This window comes from Penicillium oxalicum, chromosome VIII (assembly GCF_001723175.1).
Source record: "Penicillium oxalicum strain HP7-1 chromosome VIII, whole genome shotgun sequence".
NCBI lineage: Eukaryota > Fungi > Ascomycota > Eurotiomycetes > Eurotiales > Aspergillaceae > Penicillium > Penicillium oxalicum.
This window is the reverse complement of record NC_064657.1, coordinates 1,145,827-1,165,680: the sequence shown is the minus strand read 5'-3', so window position 1 is coordinate 1,165,680 and position 19,854 is coordinate 1,145,827. Positions and strand designations below refer to the sequence as shown.

General features: G+C 53.4%; 5 protein-coding genes across 5 annotated transcripts; 2 read left to right on the top strand and 3 right to left on the bottom strand.

Annotated features, from left to right (window-relative positions):
- Positions 1-205: 205 nt before the first annotated feature.
- On the bottom strand, positions 206-2,520 carry POX_h09710 (putative pyrophosphatase/phosphodiesterase; the record flags this gene model as incomplete). Its single annotated transcript, XM_050118458.1, has 3 exons — positions 206-651; positions 725-1,991; positions 2,077-2,520. The coding sequence occupies 3 exons, from the start codon at positions 2,518-2,520 to the stop codon at positions 206-208; spliced, it is 2,157 nt and encodes a 718-aa protein (XP_049965245.1).
- A 1,799-nt stretch (positions 2,521-4,319) lies between these two features.
- On the top strand, positions 4,320-5,018 carry POX_h09709 (Glycine-rich cell wall structural protein 1; the record flags this gene model as incomplete). The annotated part of the gene is made up of 1 exon (XM_050118457.1): positions 4,320-5,018. The coding sequence occupies one exon, from the start codon at positions 4,320-4,322 to the stop codon at positions 5,016-5,018; it is 699 nt and encodes a 232-aa protein (XP_049965244.1).
- A 1,444-nt stretch (positions 5,019-6,462) lies between these two features.
- Positions 6,463-10,562, bottom strand: POX_h09708 (uncharacterized protein; the record flags this gene model as incomplete). The annotated part of the gene is made up of 2 exons (XM_050118456.1): positions 6,463-9,058; positions 9,127-10,562. 2 exons carry the CDS (start codon positions 10,560-10,562, stop codon positions 6,463-6,465), a joined length of 4,032 nt encoding a protein of 1,343 aa, XP_049965243.1.
- A 2,277-nt stretch (positions 10,563-12,839) lies between these two features.
- Positions 12,840-14,476, bottom strand: POX_h09707 (uncharacterized protein; the record flags this gene model as incomplete). Its single annotated transcript, XM_050118455.1, has 2 exons — positions 12,840-13,399; positions 13,483-14,476. 2 exons carry the CDS (start codon positions 14,474-14,476, stop codon positions 12,840-12,842), a joined length of 1,554 nt encoding a protein of 517 aa, XP_049965242.1.
- Positions 14,477-17,996: 3,520 nt separating this feature from the next.
- POX_h09706 (uncharacterized protein) lies at positions 17,997-18,380 on the top strand (the record flags this gene model as incomplete). The annotated part of the gene is made up of 1 exon (XM_050118454.1): positions 17,997-18,380. One exon carries the CDS (start codon positions 17,997-17,999, stop codon positions 18,378-18,380), a length of 384 nt encoding a protein of 127 aa, XP_049965241.1.
- Between the last annotated feature and the right edge of the window lie 1,474 nt (positions 18,381-19,854).

Here is a 19,854-nt window from a genome sequence, read left to right as displayed (position 1 = left end):
CGAGAACCCAGGACCTCCACTCGACGCAGAGATGAATTTACGCAACTTAAAGCTTGGAACAAGTGAGTGTTGATGACTTGATATGCATTTAAAAAAAAGGGGTATCTCTCGAGGTGCCCACAAAGTCAACCTGATTAAAAAAGAGGAGAGGGGGGGGTCAAGAAAGAGAAAATTGTGACCATCACGGCGGTCTTCAGCCGAGAGATTATCCTTGTTGCGGATGATTGTCCATTTCGGCATCAAACAGCTCCTCCGCCCATTCTTTCAGATCATCAAGCTTTTCTGTGACCTTGTGCCACCAGGACGAACTTCTCTGTTTGTCTTCATCTTCGTCTTCATCTTCATCCTCGTCTTCGTCCTCATCTTCATCTCCGTCCTCGTCTTCATCTTTGTCTTTATCTTCGTCACCGACGGGATCTGGTGCGGCCGGCGCATCGGTAGCAGCCGGAGTGGGTTCTGGGGCAGTGGTTGTAGCCTTCTGCGCAGGAGCTGGCTCTGTCGAAGCCGGAGGATCGGATGACTGCACTTGCGACGGCATCGGCGGGTCAGAATGCAGGCCCACTGGTTTCAGAGGCAGACGCAAAGTCCCATTATTCGGCAACGGATTCACCCCAAGGGAATCACAGAGGATGTTATATACTTCGATGTTTTCTGAATGAAATAGTCAGTAGCAAGCTCGGACGGCAATCGGATGATTAAAACGAAAAGAGAAAATCACACTTACGGAAAGCCTCGAGGCGGCTATTAGGTTGATGCGGGAAAGCAGGCCCTCGAGCAATAAAAATGGCTCGCATAAGTGGATGCTCATGATCATACCCATGAATCCCCTTTGGATGATAGACCTCACCCGTTTCAAGGGCTTTCTTCGCGTCGAATTCGGGTCGTTCCACAATGGCCCAGCCTGCACGGGGAATCACCCACAGAGGTGCGATGCGCTCATTGTTGGAGAAGTGATATCGCTCAGGCATAGTCTCACGAGTGTACACCTCAACAGCATCGGCGTATTTTTGACCCAGCTTCTCTAGCTGCTTCTGTAGAAGCTCGAAATTCTCCGGTTGTTTGGGACGCAGACCCCGTGATGGCCATCCATCAATGCGCTCCACGAGCCGGAGGTCTATCTCATCATCCAGCTGAATGAGACGCTTGGTAGAGGTACTTGCCATGCCGTGATCGGACACCACGACGATGTTCACCAGGTTCGTCAGATTGCGGCTTTCCAGCCCCGCAATCACCCCAGCGACGAGATCATCAGCGCGGGAGATTGTCTCTCGTATCTCGGTGCTATTCGGTCCGTAGTTGTGGCCGTCCTTGTCGACATCAGGTACGTATGCGGCGATGAATTGCGGACGCTTCGGCGTCAGGTCCGATTCGTCCCCTGGGCCAGGGAGGTCGAGCATTTCGAGGATGCGGTTCACCTTGCGCGGCAAGGCCTCGGAACCATTGTACTTGTCCACATACGACGGTTCAACATCACCAATGTGAGCCTCCGAGCCGGGCCACATGTGGATGCCGGTCTTGATTCCCTGTTTTTCTGCCGTCTCCCACAGGGGCTCCGCGTTCCACCACTTGGGCTGCATGCTAACGGCAGGATGGGTGTAGAAGAATTCCTCGCCAAGCTCTGGATCCCAGAACGTGTTGCCGACGATCCCGTGACTCTCCGGATACAGTCCGGTCACGAGGGTGAAATGATTGGGGAACGTGACGCTGGGGAAGCTTGGATTCATATACTGCGGAGAGACGCCACTGGCGACGAGCGAACTCAGCGCCGGCGTCAGATTACGGTCGAGGAAATCGGCTCGAAACCCATCGAGTGAGATCAGGATCGTTGTCGGCGCAAACAGTGATGTTCCGTTGGACAAAAGACGCTGTGCATGGGGATGTATAGCTCGGAAAGGCGTGGAAGCTTTATATGCACCAAGGAACAGAATGAGGAACAAAACGGCAATGAAGGCAGCAACCAGCACGAATCTTTGCCAAGAAGGTTTGGAAGGCTGAAATTATAGCAGAAAAAAGGGTAAGAGAACAGTCAGTCCCAGACTACATGAGATTGTTTGCGAGATGGACCCAAGAACTTACCGGCTCGTAGAGAAAGCCTTCTTTCTCATCATCGTCGTCTACCGAAGAACCGCTCATGAGGGAGGACGTGTCATCGTCTCCGAGCCCCTCTTCCATCTCATACATGAGCTCACCTTCCTCGCTGACCCGTTCTCGACGTGACAGGCGGGCTTCCCGACGTGCTCGTCGCCGCTCCTTTTTGCCGATGCGCACGCTGGTCCCACTGGGACTGAAGATCCGACGTAGCCCATGAGCAGGCCCGCTCCTGGTCAGGAGCTTCTCCAGTTCATCCTCTGCCTCGAGAACGCTCCGATCATGCTTGGACAACTCCAAGGTACTGCGCGGTTGGCGAAGGAGTTCGTCATCGTCAGAATCGGAGTCCTGCTCAGAGGGCGATCGGAGGGAAGATGCGTCATTGTCATAGTGAGCCGGAGACAGGAGAGAGGGACGGCGGGGTATCGGCATGGCTGGGCAAGCGCGTCAGCCGCAGCGTCAAGACATTGAAGCGTAGAAAGCGTAGAAAGGCTGGTCGTGGCAGTTCGGTCGTAGCAAAGGAGCTTGCGGTGCTGAGCCAACAAACAAACGGAGATCTGCGGCGGGTCGGGCCCCCCGGCCGCCACGACATTCAGGCATCTTCAGTCTCACGTCCATCTCGATTTCACAGGGGAAACCTCTTGTTAGCCACGGCCTGTGTCCACAGGGAAAGCAAGCGACATAGTTAAGAAGCTGTGGTTGCAGTGATCTGAAAATAATGACTCTCTTGGTGCTCCGTCCTCAGCCTCGACTGACTGTGAGAAACAAGTCCGAATGTTGGGGTGCCGATCGTGAAGAGCCGCAACCGTCGAGAATGTGGAGAGCTCAATGAATGGACATCCTCAAGCGTCGTCTGCACGACAAGCAGTGTCGCTCTCTTGCGGTTTCTAGCCTCTGAGGCCATGATCGGTTCAGCTTTGGCTATGCTTCGTAGTTGAGACCTCTCGACATGTTCCTCATCGTGCGGGTTGTGCTTAACACACGCTTGCGTCCGAGACGTACAGCTCGCGATTCTACTCTGGGTGGCACGGAGACTACAACGACTTGATGCGCGTCTGAGAGTCAGAATGTGCATGACTGCACTGATTGACCACATATCCGTTCGACTTGGATCTCATAGGTCTGGAAGTATGCGAATCGCTGCAGCATGACACTGAGCATGCATGGGCTGGGTGAAATTTGGCTTCTCGAGTCCACGATAGTATGCCAGTCACCCTGTCGCAACGACATCGACATGAGATCCGCCAGATAGTAATGTCTAATCGTGGAAAACTCCCCTTACAGAAGCGGCCTTTCAGACTCACAGGACATTTCATGCGTTTTGATTCATGCCAAGGCTGGAATCTCCAGTGGTACTGCCTGAGCATGTACAGCCGGGAGCAGGCCACTTGCCGATCTCAGGACAAGCAACAGTAGAAGGCTCCCACAGACAGTGAGAAATCAACTTTGAACGCAGGCCCAATCATTCCGCCTCAATATCTTCTGTTCGAGGGATCCTTTCAGCAGTGCTCTTGCCTCGGCTGGACATCGACTGGAGTCTTGTCCGCATCCGATGATGCTGCGCCAATGGCCTTATTGGGGGGAAATGGTAGCCCACGTGACCTTCCAGCTCAAAACTCATTGCCGATGAGCACCAGAGTCTCCGTTTCTTGCGGAATCATCCTCATCAGACTTCGCCATTCGGCCAATGCTCGAAATGACGGTCTCGGCCCCGACAGTCGATCGTATCGGGGCGATGAGGTGGGCCCTTTTGCGGCTTAGGACCCAGAGGTGACATCCACGTACCCACCTCCGGATGCGGAAGTACGAAGTCGCTTCGGGACCCTGTGGTAGCGGAAACTTTTTGTCGAGCACGAGAAGCACCAAAGCCAGTGGTGAAAGAACCTGGTTCAGACGTGATTTGTTCGTGCCCGCGACCAAAAAAGAATTGGCATCATTCATTTATCCCATCTCGTTAGGGACGCCGGATTCGGACACCCTCAGATCTATAAGAACAGGTCTATGGACAACCTGACCATCTCATCTACTTCTCACCCTGTCAAAGCTCCTTCAGTTTCTACTCTTTTCCGCCGTCAGGTATGTGCTGTCTCACGAGCAGTCAAGTCTTTCGTATATACGGTCTCTAACATTGCTCCACAGCTTCGTCATTCGTTAAAGAAGAGGCATCTTTATCAATTTTCTTCTGAGCCAATCGCTTCACCTCCTGCCCTTGAAATTCCAAAATCATCAAAATGCACTTCTCAACCTCCGCTCTGGCTCTCCTGGCTGTTGCTGCCGGTGTTCAGGCTGCCCAGCAACAAGAACCGCCAGTCTACATGAAGACGGTTGCTCTGCAAGGCACTGCTCCAGCCGGCGGGGCCCAACCTATCGCGACTGGCGGCGTTGCTCCCGTTCCTGGCAATAACGGCACTGTCGTCCCCGCCCCCGGCCCTGGTGGTAATGGCAACGGTACTGTCGTGCCTGCTCCTCGCCCCGGTGGAAGCGGCAACGGCACTGTCATCCCTGCCCCCGGTCCCGGTGGAAACAGCGGTAACGGCACTGCCGGCGGCAATGGAGGCTCTGGCTCTGGCAGCGGCTCTGGCAGCGGCTCTGGCGTTGGCGGTGTTGGTGGCTCCGGCTCCGGCTCTGGCTCCGGCTCAAGCGGCTCTGGCTCTGGATCTGGTGGCTCTGGATCTGGCTCCGGATCAGGCTCTTCCTCTGGCTCGGGCTCGGGCTCCGGATCTGGCAGCTCTGGATCTGGCAGCGGCTCTGGTGCCGGCGGCGTTGGCGGCTCTGGCTCTGGCTCTGGGGCAGGCAACACTCCTGCCTCTCCCAGCGCGACTGGTTACACACCCTCCAACCCCGGTGCCAAGGTTTCTGTTCCCCAGCTTGGCATGCTTGGTACTGGCCTGGGCAGCGTCGCCTACGGTGCTCTCCTCTTCCTCGCCTAAACGGGAGGAATCGAACCTAAAAAAACCCCCCAAGACATGGTGAATGGTTTTTTTTTCTCTTCAATACTACGGGATTTGAATTTTTGGGCGACGGGGTTTTTTTTGTCCTTCTGCAAACCTCCCCACACCACATAGCACACCCTACATGGCCCGTCCAAGCGCAAAAATTTGTTCACGATGGTTTCGTCATTGGAGTCCGTGTTTCAAAAAAAATGCGTTCTTTGAAAAAAAAAAAAAAAGAACCGGGGACTTTGGGATGTACTGGTGAGGGGGTGATGTTGGAATCAGACAAGGCGTTATTGGTGTCATAGACTTGTTGATTTCCTTTTTTTTCTTTTCTCACTCGCTGTTGTCAATCAACGGAGTAATAATATTAATCATTTTTATACAAGAAACGACCATATTCAAGGGTACCACAGGGAAAGGTAGCTGACGTTGTTCTCATCGCGGTGGTCACGCCGTAGCATTCTTAGAAAAAGGAATCAAAAGGGCTGAAAAAAGTAAGGCTCAATTGCTCAAGTAAAGGTGACTTTGGCCATGCTATTTTTAAACCACATTTGTATCGAATACCTACCAATAATGGGCGTTGCCCCAGCCATCCCTAGGTAGCAGTAGAGGACACAGGGTTCTCAACCTCCTCCCATGGTTCAGCACGAACCACACACGGACGTGCGTGTCATAGAGTCGCATGATGCGACTCGCATCTGCTAAGGAACTGGCCCGGGGGACGCCGAATCGACCACAATGGATGAACTCGTAACCATCTCAACCAGAGAGAGAAAGACAAAGATATGTATATTTAATAGGTAGAATGTTGCCGTGAATTGATTTGATAGAAACCTGCTCCAGTAGGTAACAAAGTAGGCTCTACTCTGAGATTTACCGATAGGCAATGGTAATAATACTACATACTAACCATCTGTAGGCAGTAGTCCATATCACCACATATTCATACATACTTAATCCCGCGCCAGACTGGAGCACATACGGGCACACGTCACACTACCTACTACAGTACCAGAAGTATAAAGAGTTCTCGTCTAACTCAATATCACCAGTGAAATTTCGTTTAGGACTTCTCGTAAAGAACAGCTGGAAAAAAAAGATCGAAAAAAAAAAGAAAATGCAATCCTATTATACATAGATGGGTATTCCGCCTGGAATCAATAATCCCGTTAGCATCTATAAAGCTCCAACGCCTTGGAAGATCAACAAAACGAACCAAGTGACCTCCAATCTTAACGACCTCGGATAAATAGACAAAATCGAAGAGGAAAATTCTTTTCCTTTCCCTATCGAGGTTGATGTTTCAAATATGTCAATGTCTCTCTTCGAGATCAAGTTCTATCGATTTTCTTCCCTGTGCTTGATAGGGTTCTATGGGTTTCAAAAACAAAACAAAAAAAAAGAAATTATCGTGCAAACTGCAAAATCAACCATGACTTCAAGTCTTGGTAACCCAATTCGTCCATTGACATGCACATCCCCCGGTCCCGCCATCAACGCCGCCAAAGTCATCATTTGAATTTGGATTCGAGCCAGAGCTGGAGGTTGAATCCCCATCCCCACCGAGATTGTCAAAAATTCCCGATGCAGGGTTGGTCAATTTCCCCGCAAATCCCCGATCTTCAAGCTGTAACTTGCGATCTGTAATGTTGTAATGCTGATCGCTCTCGACAGCGTAGCAGTAGACGAGTTTTTTCTTCTGTGCGCCGCCGTGTCGATCTATCGTGATGGTAACTGGATATGGGAACGAGCCGGGGCGAGTAAAGTTTGTGGCGGAGGAAGACAACGACGACGACGACGGGGAAAAAGGTGGTGGTGGTGACGAGGATGGTGCGAATGTAGATGTATTCGTCGAGGTAGTATTTGATGATGAAGGGAGCAGAGTATATCTTAGGCTGGAAGGTCGAGTCCAGATTTGGACGAGGAATCGGGTCTGTGACCATGTACACCTGACGACGGAGTCCGATTCGGTAGATCCGCCATCCTTGTCGAGCGGGGATGAGTCGACGGCGCTGCCGTTGAGAGGAGCTCGAGAGGCGAGGAATATTGATTTGTCAAAGTATGTGTAGAAGCCGTAATGCTCGGTATCTTGGCCGCGATTGTAGAGCCGGATGGGCTGGGATTCTGGCAGAGGATAGAGTACTGCTGGGGCAGCGGTGCCGTCTGGGTTTACAGCTGGAGCTGGGAAGATGGTTGTGAGGTTGGGGAAGAGTGTTGTATCGTTGGAGGAGGAGGAGGAGGAGGAGGAGGAGGAGGAGGCAGAAGGGGATGAACGGCGGAAGAGGGTGTCGGGCGTGATTTGGAGGGGCGACAGAAGAGTAATGTAGAATGGTGTCGTTTCACCCTCATAAGGTACAGAGTTTCCATCGGTTGTGTTGCCCAGAAAGATCTGGTCAGCTGTGCTCGGTGACGAAGGTGACGGAGCCCACGAATTCGCATCTCGTCGCCGAATCTGGCGCTTCGATGATGTCGTTGTGGCCGTGCTATTAGTGTACGTGCCATTTCGAAATCGTATCTCCAGTCTGAAATTAGGCTCATTCGGTGCATACGGTTTATTGTCCTCTTGTTGACCTTGAGGCAATGCGCAGCTCCACAGGGAAGAGGGTTTGATACAGCCAGGCTGCTCGATCCGTGGCTCTGCCCCGGCAATGGTCGAGATGCCTGTCGGCATGGGCGGGTAACCCGTGAGATTGAGCCACTGAGATTGAACCGGGGCTGTGTCGTCTTTTCGGGTCAATGTTGTTGCTAGTACAATAGCCAGGACGATGATGAGGAGGAAGAATATGCAGATGAACAGGTACCATCGACGCCTCGTGCGACCCTCACGACCCGGACGGCCAAAGCAACCCTTTTTGCTGAAACAGCCTCGTCCGCGCCAGAATCCACCAATCTTCCGACCAATTGCATCTTCCCGCTCGAGTCTCTGTCTTTGTGCTTCGCCGGGGCCTCTTTCACCTGTGGGGTTCATGATCGCTGCGCCGGGTGCTGAATGATTCATGTATCGCGGGGGCAAGGCATCATCCCGCGGAAATTGACTGTAGGTGGGAGCCGGTGCGGCAACATCTTCGTTCATTGAGCTCATGGGTATTGCCCCTGGTCCTCCTGCTGCACGCTGAAAAGCGGGCGATATTGGCTCATTCGCGCTGGCTACTGGTACTGGAACGTGATCAGTCTGCTGCTGCCCCGGAGTTGCCGAGCGCGTCGTTGTCCAAAGATTCGGCACCGGTCTCGTGGGTTGCTCTTTCGTTGGTGCCTCCTCCTGAACAACGTCTTCCGAGGCATTCTCCACGCTTCGTGAATTTTCTTGCGGTGCAGGCGCGGACACAGGATCTGACGGCGCCGGTTGAGTTGTCGTGGGGTAAAAGGCTCCGTAGTAAGGATTGTTCCTTTCGATAATCACAGGCGCCGGAGCTGCGGGGATCGGTTGCTGCGTAAAGTGAATGTTATTCGATGGAGGCGAAATGGTATTGGTGAATTGAGGAGCTGGAGCTTGTACAGGTACTGGCGGCTCTGACACAACCGGAGGTGTCACTGGCGCTGGCGCTGGAGCTTGAGGTGGCGTGGGGACCGGAGCTGGAACTGGAGCTGGAGGTGGTTCGCAAGCCGGCACAATGACTTGAGGTGGTGATGTTTCCTGTTCCAAGGGGGTTTTGGGGGCTGTCTCTACTCCTTTGATCTGCGGCGTTGGAGATGTCGATTTCTCGTTTCCAACCACGTCGCTATCGTTGTCGCTGATACTGGCAGCCCACGAATCAACAGAGCTCACCGATGAGGGCGAGCCAGCCTGTTTCACACTCTTCTCGTCCTCATTTGTTATCGTGGGAGAGTCCACATCAATCAAAAGTCCTCGGTTTCCACTGAGAAGGCGACCCTCTTTTTGCCCGTTCTGCTGTAGCCCGGCCTCTGCAAAGATCAGTCCTCGATCACGAGTTTCTCCCTCATCAGCTTCGAGCTGAGCCGCATAGATTGCCGCGACAACGTGTTCAGGTGTGAGGGAGCAGATGTGGCCAAAACATTCAAAGTATGGCGTTTTGCTGAAAAGCTCGTGCGCGCAGGCTTGATAGTACTCTGCAGCTTCCCCTTGGATCGATCGTCCCCGAACATCATGGAAGCGGCCGTCTGCCGCTTCCAAGAAGACAAGGACACGTCCACCCCATCATGATTCTCCACGGAACGGCACTGGTCAAGAGGAGCCTGTCCGCTATCCTGCCATTGCACCGGGATGGCTGATTCTGGCGTCTCGGGGGAAAAACAAGAAATCTCCTTTTCCGGATCAGAACGAGCCTCTTGTCGACCAGCGGTATCTGGAAATGGACCTTTCAGGTGCGGAAATGACGGACTCAGAGGGGATTTCTTCCCTAGCAGTGGTGAAAGTAAGTACGTCCACCAACCCTGAGATTCTGGCCTCAAGCTTTGCGTATCCACCCTAAGTCTACTATTCAACGGGGCATCGTCATCAAAGTCCGAGTAGATCAATGACGCTTCCCGCTGGTGCGACAGGTCATCTTCGATGACGGTCTCTACCGACATGGACCGACGGGGTCGAGCCATCGCAGCGAGATGGGCGTTAAGAAGCTCCGCCGATGTGCCCTTTTGAGTTGAGAGGGAATGCTCGAGGGGGATAGCCGGAACAGGTGGAACGTCAGGGCCACTCTGCCATAGCTGAGGCGTGGGTTGTGAATAAATGCTGGATGTTGCGCGCGGACGAAGGTATTCCGGACTGGATGACGACCATGGGGCGCCTTCCCGGGCAGGCGTCACAATGATCGTCGGGGTCATGGGCACTCCTGCGCTGTCCAACTCCCTTGAGTGCTGTGCGGATTCATTTCGAGGCACTGAAAGCCCAATCATAACATGTCGATCCGAAGGTGATAGCCCGTAGTCGAATCTGTCTCCCACGGGGTCCTCCATGTCGGTATGTAAGAACGGGTTTCGATTCTGCTTCCTGCCATCTTGTAACCGCAGAATTTCCGGGGGGGGATGAAAGGAAGTTCGTTTCCTCGAAGTGTTCGATAGATTCGGTAAACTTGAAGTTCCCACCGAGCTATTTCTGCTCCTTGGCTCACTCTCCATAGACTGGAGAAATCGATCGGACCGTTGCCTGGCACGATGGTGAGCCAGTGCCTTGAGATCATTCAAATCCACAAATGGCGCACACTCCTCATCCAGCTTGTGCGTTTTTAGCTGTGGTGTAGCCAGAGAAAAATCTGTCACCAGATTCAATCCTACAGGTTTTGCAGTCACCTTCTTACTCTTTGTGATGCTCCGGATACTGTGCCGTTTTGGAGACTCGAATGGATCTCGCTGCGACAAAAGATTGGGCGAGCCTCGATTGTTGCTGCCATCTCTGCGGGCTTTTGTCTCGACTCGGTGCTTGGTGGCCTTGACCAGGAAATCAAATGGCCGAGTTCGTTCCAGTTCTTTGTCCTCTGCAGAGGAGCACGAGGGACTGGAGATTTCTTCGATGATGGGTGATGAGAGCGGGAATGTTGGAAACGTTGGGACTTGCAGCTGGGGAGCCATTTTGCGAGTCGGCATTTTGTGGATGCGTGCGAGAGACCTGGCCAACTCTTGGAGAAGAGAGCATCCACTGACGCGGTCAGCTGCGTGGACGAGGCAGTCAAACGAAGAGATCACTCTTGCAGGCTTGTGTGCTGACCATGCCACATACCATGTATCGTATCAAGTGGAGCGAAGAAGTCGAGGGTTGGTGAAGAGAGATTTACAAATGCTCAAATGGCAAACACTGGGCCTCCGCATTGACGTGACTCTATACCGATCAACTGGACAAAGCAAACAAAGGCCACTGTCATCCAGCAACTTCTATTAATATCGAGGCGATGCCCGGAACAATGCGCTGCTGAAACGACTGCGGGGATGCAAGGACCACCGTCTCACAGCACGGACAAAGACTGTGGAGTCTGTTCAATTGCGAACAAAGCAAGCAGCCAAGATAGGGAGCAGCTATAGATACCAGCTGCGCTTGATGCGAGATAGAGAGAGGGGGGAGGGAGGGAGAGAATGGAAGAGAAGAGAAAAAAGAGAAGCAAAAACACGACCGCGAGTGAGTGAGAAAGTGAAGATGACCAAGTAGAAAAAAGAACTTGACTACAACCAGTGATGACCAAGGTCAGACTACTCAACGCACGCTGCCGCTCAAGTTCACACAGCACAAGCAAAGCCAAACGTCCCAGCAGGGCTCCATCAAAAGCCTACCGCGTAGCTCGAGAGCATCGGGGAATTAAAAATAACCCGTTCCTCTCCAGTCAAGTGCCGCAGTGACAGGAGCTCTCGAGGGCCTAGAATGATGAACTCCCGAGCTCTCACTCGTCCGACCAGGCTGATGCGTCGACGAGCTGACTGGTCGTGCTGGTCTGGGCTGTCTGCTTGCCAAAGTGCCCGCTCTGACACAATTCGGCAACTCCCATCGTCAAATTGACAACCTGCACCCAATGCAGCTCTGACGCCAATCACGCACACTGGTCCCCATGGCGCCTTTCTTCACGGATCTCAGACATTCCCCTGCAGTAGTTGAGGAGCACTGACACCATGAATGGTGCATGGACCTCATGGCCCAGTGCCAGTCATGGTACGACAAGCTTGGTGAAGAGGTGTCGTTGGACGGGAGTGAGGACTCCAGGGATGCGCCGGGGGATAGCGGGCGCTTAAGAGGAGCCAATCACCGAACCCCACCCGATGTGGCTGAAAATAGAATAATCGCAAATATTCGACTTGGGCGCCGGGGATTGCAGGACTCAGGACGGAGGAGGATGGAGAAACGGAGAAATGGAGACTGAAGAATATGGATCATATGTGCTGTCCAATGGAGATGCTACCTTGGGCCTCCGTCGTCAGACTACGAATTACCGAAAGAGGAGGGGAATTAGAAAGCCGCAGAACTGGCATGGTGGCGCCCAAAATGGATATTTGTTACAGACCCAAGATCAAACTGGGACGAGTGGGAGAAAGACCAACATAAGCCAATGCTCAGATGCACACCCATGAGGAGGGAAAAATCAAGCAAGAAAAAAGAAAGAGGAGAGGGGGAAAAAAGCCACAAAACAACACCCAAGCCCCCAATTGCAGAAGCCCTGAATTTGCAGCCACCCTTCCGTCTCCAGGTCAATTCCACTGGATGCAATATACTCAAGAAACAAGCGAACAGTTCTATCCGCAACAGGCCTCTGACAAGGCACCAAGAACAAGAGAAGAGCCCAAACAGGTCCACCAAATAAACAGAGGAGAAGAGCGCAAAGGCGATAGAAACGGAGCAAGATGGCAAAAAGCACAAAAAGGAAAAAAATGCCCGCGAGGGAGAACAAAACCCATGATGACACTTGTGGAGATGAACAAAGGAAAAATGAGATAAACGAAAGGCCCTGGGAAGTGCAGGGTTGATGCCCACAGAGCCTCGGCCCTCATTTTCCAATAGGATCCACCATGAATGAGGAAGTCTGAAGACCAAGTGAAAGGTGGGGGGGGGGGGGGGACGGAGATATCAAAGCCAACATTGGAAGACAAGCTAGGCAACTTGCAATCGCGAATGTCCGGGACTGGAAGTGTCGGGTGAGGACAGAAGGGGTCATTGGACGAGAGGGTGCACTGTCTAAAGGCGTGAGAGAGAGAGGGGGGGGAAGGAAACAAAAAAACATAGACAACGGGGATATCTTGCAAGGCAATGGTCAGAAAAAGAAAAGCGTGAGTGAGGTGCGTATTGCAGCGTGACGAGTCATTTCTCATCGGGAAATCAAAAGTAGATGGAGGATGAAAACGATAAGTGTCTTTCGCGATCATGAGTTCAACAGCAACCCGAGTCTACCGCCGCTCATCGGTATACTGGATGCCCTGCATAGGAGCAGAGGCACCATTCATCAGCGGGGGTAACGTTCGAGGTTGCTCCGCAACCATGGCGGGGCCATTGCCAAACCCGCCAAAGGCAGGGCCGGGTGGCTGGCCATTTGTGGGAGTCGTCGCCATGGGATGGTGTTCAAAGACGGATCCCGGCCGCGAGGGATTGTGAACGTGCTGTTGCTGGGCAAACTGGGCGCGCATTTCTTCAATCTCCGAGCGCATGACCGTGTTCTCACGGCGAGCCGTGGCGAGGTTCTTCTCGAGGGAATTGATGTACTCGATCGCCCGGCTGAGCGTCTCCCACTTGCTGGACTTGTTGTTCTGGGTCTGCGGTAGACGCATCCGCAGGGCCTCGAAGCAGTCCTTCATCTCACTGCGGCGCTTTCGCTCGGCGAGCTTGTGGGTGACGCGCAATTCTGGAGTTCGACTGTACGGCGTGTTGCCGCTGTTAGATTCAGACTCCCCAATGAGTTCCCGGACCTGCTTGTGCTGCAGGGTGTGGTGGTGAACGTTGGGAGGTAATTCTATACAAGAGCATATATCATGCTGTCAGAGCCGAACTGAGAAAGCTTCCCCCTCCAAAGCAAATGGACATTGATCTACTCACCGTGCTGACCACGCGGCATGCGCTCCGAGTACATGCTACTCAAGGATTCGGCGGTACTGCCCTTCCGCGAGAACGGCGGGTTGGACTTTTCCGTGGACGAGATGGAACTTGATCGCGCGACGTCGGGATCCGGGAAGGCGTAGGCCATACCGGCGGTAGGGGCCTCTGCATTGTAGATCTCCGAGCGCGGGTTTGAGGAAATGGCGGGCGCAGTGCGTCCTGCGGCGAAGGAGCGGTGTTCACCGGGTCGGGGCCCCAGGGGCGACAGAGGCTGACTGCCGCTCGAGTATCGCGGGCCCCGGTAGGAGTTCATCTCGTTGGATATCCCCCGCTCGCGCTGCAGACTCGAGACAATGGACGACTGCGACGCGTTCGTGCTGTGGTAGGGGGAGGCGGGATTGATGGCCAACGAGCTGATACCCTGGTTGACCCGGCTGTCCACGCTGCTTCGTCGCGACTCGGGGACCTCGACGACGCTGCTCCGATGGGAGGAGCCATCGAAATTCTGGTTCAGCGACGGGAGCGCAGGATTCGGCTGCGAGGTGTTGAAGTTGGGGGAGGGATGGTTCCCTCCCGCGGACGAGGGCGTGGTCGATTGTTCATGCGAATACGGCGACCGATCGGGCGCGACATGACCGCGATTCGGGGAAGGTTGCGAGGAGGAGGTCAGGAACGTCAGAGACGGGTAGTTGTTGCTGGTACCGTTGGTCGCGGTCGAGTAGGTGGAGGATCCTGCACGGTCAGCATGCCGCGCCCAATTATCCCCGGGGAGAGGAGAGACCCTACTTGTGCTGTGCGGCATTGACCAGTTCCCCGAGTCTCGTTCAATTGTGTTCAGCGACGAGTTTCCGGGAGATTTTTCGGAGGGATTGACGCCCCCGGGGCCGATGTTGGCCGTTAATGTCGAGATGGAGGGCAACGTTTGAGTCAACGCGGCGGGCGTGTGAGGACCCGAGGAGACGGCCTCCCAGGGACGATGGGCGATGGAGTCCATGATCCTATATAGATAGATCGATCGATCGGGTGGAAGGTTGTGAGTTCCACGAGTTTGCGGCGGCAAAGGGCGTCGATTTCGGAGTTTGCAGAGTAATGCGTTTGGTGGTCGAGCACCGCGGATCCCAAGCGACGGTGGAAAGTGGTCACACAACAGTGGAGAAAAGTGCAGAGGACGGGGCCCACGCTATTGCATAGTCACCACCCACGTAGTCGGACAGATCTCGAGATTGATGCGAAAGAAAGGTAACGACCGTGCAGAGAGCGAGCGGGACCGAGGACAAGTGAGGGAGAGAGGGAGAAGAGGTAAGCGGAGGGGACACAAGGTATCTCTGCAATTGCACGCGGCAGCTGTCAGGGGACCCAGCAAAGTGGCCGAGAGGATTCGTCTGCAGGGACGGAAAAGTACTTGTCGAAAGTGTAGAAGAAACCGGGGGCGAAAGTAAAGTGGAGAGAGAAGAGTGGGAACTGGGGGGGGGGGGGGATGCAATTCTGCACGAGTCGACGACCGTCGAAAGATCGAAGAGGGGCCGGAACCTTGACTAGAGTCGGGTATCGTCGAGAGACCAAAGGTGGATGGGGTCGAATTGACCACCGGCGGAGCGACGAGAAGCAGTCGACCGAGTAATGCAGGCCCGTCGTAGTAACGGCGGCAGATGAACTCCACCAGGGGACTGATGAGGTCTGGCGAGAGGACTCGGGGTTGTGAGACTCGTGGGTCGTCCGAACTGTGAATCGCGACGGGGAGGAAAAAAGAAGGAGAGGAGAGGAAGGACAAGCAAGGTGACAGAAGAGCCGACTGGGCTTTTTCCGTGGTCAGCGGGGGGGGAGGAAAAAGAGAAGAGAGCAAAGAGAGGAGGGGAAAGCAATCAAACGGAACAGGACGAGACACGGTCAAGAAAGTCGAGGATGGAGGAACGGTTGTCTCTCTCTTTCTCTCACGAGACACGACGATCTCACGGCGCAGTTGGTCCTGTTCTCCTTGGTCGACTTGAAATGTCCGAGATTTTGGCTGGGCCGGAGCCTCAGCTGCTATTGTGCTGGGCCGTTTGAATTGATACGAAACGATTTAATAGATTTTGATCGATTCCTTGCACCGGAAAGGTCTACATGGTACACTATTGGATCTCATAGTTTGAACAGGAAGTAAAGTCCATGGCAAACCTGCACGGGCTTGGCTTTTTTTTCTCGATTTTCTTCCATCCTCTTGGTCTTTTTTTTTTGGTTTCCCGTCTTTGCATTCTGTTTTTCTGATTTCTTTTTTCCATTTTAATTTTTGATTTTTGGGCGAGGGATTTGACAATTCGAGCAGACAAAAGCCCGGACCAGCCATGGGACGGATTGTATGGTATTGGAAATACTCGGTACCTGCGGTGGGTCACGGTACACAATGCGAGCCTCTGCGGCAGCTGGTCTTTTCCCTCCATGCGCTCTGCATACTGCATGGGGGGGGGGGGGGGGGGGGAAGCATACTTTTTCACATTCGATCGTCCAGTGTCGAAGGGCCATGATCTTTGGCCACCGACACGCGGGGGAAAGGAAAAGGAGGTCCGACTGGGAAAATCCGCAAGGGTCATTCACACAGGGCAGCATTCCCCCTCCTCTCATGATACCACTGGGTGGTGCATGAGAAACGTGGGACGAGCGGTGGGGAAACTCTTCACCCTCTGCTTCAATGGATGATGAGTTACCATCTCGATGAGGGAGCAAACAGTGGTCCAGGACTCGGTCATTGCGATCGAGGCATTTGATCCCCAGGAAACCCCCCCCCCCATATGGTCTCTGTGTCATAGGAGTTGCATGTGGTCAAGTCGAATCTATACCGACCAGACCGGACGACTTGCAAAGGCCTTGAATGACTGCAGACGAGACGGATGTCTTCGTCCCATTTTCGCAGACATGAGACACCTCGCCTCTCTCATCAACATACAGGGGATGGGGATGACACGCGTCGACCATTTCTCCGAACAATGTGATTCATGCTCGAGTATGATCGACCCTGCAATCCGACAGCCGTCCACCACACCAGGCCAGAGAGCCCGTTGATCGGGTTCGATCCTCGTACTTCGGGGTCCGGTTGATTCAATGCTTTTCCGCGGAGGCGTGCTGGGTCCAGGACAAGCTCCGTCCCTACATGGATTCGGGAGGACCATGACTATGACTATGGGTATGCCATGAGGCATACAGTACAGTGCTGACCTGACAGCTTATCTCGACGGCTGTACCGACTGCACACTGGCGTCGTGCCGAGTGGTAGGACTAGAACCATCTGCTGGACGGTTGTTGTCCTCATTCGATGATTTGCCTGCTGCCTAGCGGATAGATCAGAGATCTCATCGCCGTGTCTTGGCCAAGACGTCCGTGGGCCAGGCTTAATCCCATCCTCGCGACCGGGGCCCGGACTGGGTCTGCACTTTGCACTCTGCACCTCTGCAGCCCATCCAGCTTGTAGGAGCTCCTGAAGAGATGAGAACCCCCAGGCTCCCAGGATCGGAGATGGATTCACTTTCCGATGCCAGCCATCTGTTCGGCGGAGCTGGGATCACTAGCCAGACTCGGTGCCCATGCCAGTCCAGGACTTTGACGGACGAGCCGCCGGATTGCTGCTGGCAAGTATGGAAGTCGGACTGCCTCTGTACTTGAGTCTGGAGTATGGACAATTGGATACACCGTCCGGGACTCCATCTCCATGTTCCAGCGTCTGGTTTGCCTCGTACAGGAACCGTATCCATACCAGTCATACGACCATGCAGACGCCAAGCCTTAAAATATGCGCTACTGCGCGCAACACCTCCACCTGAGTGCCACGAGGCCGACCCTGTCTGGGTTTCTGGGGCACGCAAGGGCAATCGAATTCTCTCAGAGTTACATCTGCAATCAATTCCCAGCATTCAAGCAAGAGAAAAAGAACATGAAAATTTTTCATTTTTTTTTTCTGTACTCTATATTTTTGTTTTTCCAATTCTTCTTTTTTCCCGGGCCCGCAATATCTTCTTGTGCCATCTTGGTCTAACCCTGATCGAAAGCTTAACCTCCCAAAGCAGAAAAAGCCAGGGTAAGGGATCGATTTTCCTTTTTTTTTTTCTCTTTCCCCTTTGAGCATTTTCTTTTTTGGCGGAAGCCCTGGACCGTAATTGTTTATGTTTCCCGCCTCCCTCGCTCTCTTTGTTCGAATTCGGAACAGCCCTGGACGCACCGAGGACTCATGGCATCTGCTTCTCTGCTCGCGTCTCCACTTGCTCAACTTGGCCGTCTCTCCAACCCTCTCTCGGACCACGAGAAACGTGCCTTGCGCATGGTGTCCGTACCAAGAAAACCTCAGGGTCACATACTGGAGAACATCAACCCATGTTTTTTCACCCTCTCTTGGCGCAGGATGCTTCTTCAGTACGGTCGTTCTGAAGAAGGAAGAGAGAGAAAAAAAAAAAAAAAAAAAAAAGACAACCACGACATCCAACAGATCCAGTCAATCGCCACGATCGCGAATCCTCTCCGGCGATCTCTCCGATTCGACTTGACTCATGATCGCAGAGGATCCTCCTGAAATCCTGGAGGAGGCCCATCCACTTCCGCTCCCGCTCGTCCATCCGTCTCCATCCACTCGTGATCCCATCATTCCATCATTCTATCATCCAACTGGCAAGCGCCCGCTCCGTCAGTTGCAATCAGAATCGGTCACGGTCTGCGTTCCCCTTCTTGACATCACGACCGTTTGCCTCTCGTGTTGCCTTCAGAACGACCTTCCATCAAACTTCCAAAATTTGCATTCAGGCCGCGATGCCGACGCGCGCTTCCTAAACCCAAGCCGTAGCTCCCCCGAAAGATCGTACCGGATGCGTGGCCTGCCGCCGAATGATGGACGTCAGGTTCGCCCGCGTGAAGGACGAGAGAACCGTACCTCCTAGATCTCTATACTGAGACCATGGAGGCCTTGACCAGTTGACGCATCATCCTTGGACCAAGATTCGAAATTCTAGATGCCGCATGTCGGCCGTACTTGGGATGCCGTTGTTTGTCCCAGGGTTCCGAACTGAACTTTCCCTCCTCCCTTCCTCGCCGCGTGATTTTAGGTTCTTGCAGGGCTGGTACTCTACAAATGCGCCCATGCTCATGACCTGATGGCCATTCATCGTCCTGCTTTTATTTTATTTTTTCGGCTTTTTTTGGGCTTCTTTTCTTTTTTTTTTTCCCATGGGGCGCGTCGCCCCCAGCCGACGGGACCAGGATGGAGCAGAGCTCGACGGGAAGTGGATCCGAAGCCTCGCATCCTCGCATGGCAGCAGAACCATAAATTCAGCCAAACTCTGTCTTCCAAGTGTCCACTGCCGCTGGAGGAGAAGGGGGGGGGGCACTTGGAGAAAGTCAGATCGCCATGAGACATTGGACACGTATCCCCCTTCCGGGACCGCCTATTGTAAAAGGGTCCAGGGTGGGCTTGAGCTCAAGCTCAAGCTGTCTCTCTCTTTCTCTATCTCTCTGTGGTGCAGGATCAAGTCAAGGAAGGGTGGCGGGAAAAGGATTCTCTCTGCAGTGGTTCATGCACGAGAGCAGCCCTTGACCCCCACCGCAGAAAGAGAGCTTGTCTCTCGAACAAGGGGGCATCCGGACACTTGACGAGGGCTCTTCACTGGGGGCGATTCGGAAGGTGGCCACAGATTGTTTTGACAATGGATAATCTGTGCCTCCCCCAAGGGCGGTGTTTGTACTCTATCTATTCGACCATCCAGTCCCGACACGAAGGCAGGAGTATGGAATATGAAGCATGGAATATGGAACATGGATTCCGAAGCCAAGTATGCTATGTGTCATGCACGAGTTGTTTCCGCGTGTGATTCCCGCCTGGATACCGAGAGTGCGTTCGAGATGAAATCCCACGACAATCCTAACACTCACCAGTAGCTGTCCGAATACCGACATATTTGTCAATGAAGCAGTTTCTAGAACCCCTCCCTCCTCAAGGTCATGCAAGGAGAGTCATACATCCTCCAACTCTCCCAATTGACAAAGGTAGCTCTGAACAAATTAAATGCAAATCTCCACCTTGATCCTACGAACCACAAGTCCACATGCCGTCCATACGTCTCGGCCATCTTCTCCTGCCCTGTCATCCCCAGTATCGCCCAGCCCATCAAACCCCCCCACCGCCTCCTCACATAATGATCATCATCCGGAAATCCCCCCACATGCACGCGTAGAACATTCTAGCTAGGGGGAAAAAGGACATTCATCCTACCTAGATCCTAGATTCAATGAATGACAATAGTCATAGCGAAGTAGGAAAAGGAACGCGCCTGACTGGAAACTAGCGTGCGGTCTGGCGCCTGATTACATCATGACCTTGAAGGTCCCGTCGTCGAGAGTCGTTCACGTCATGTCATG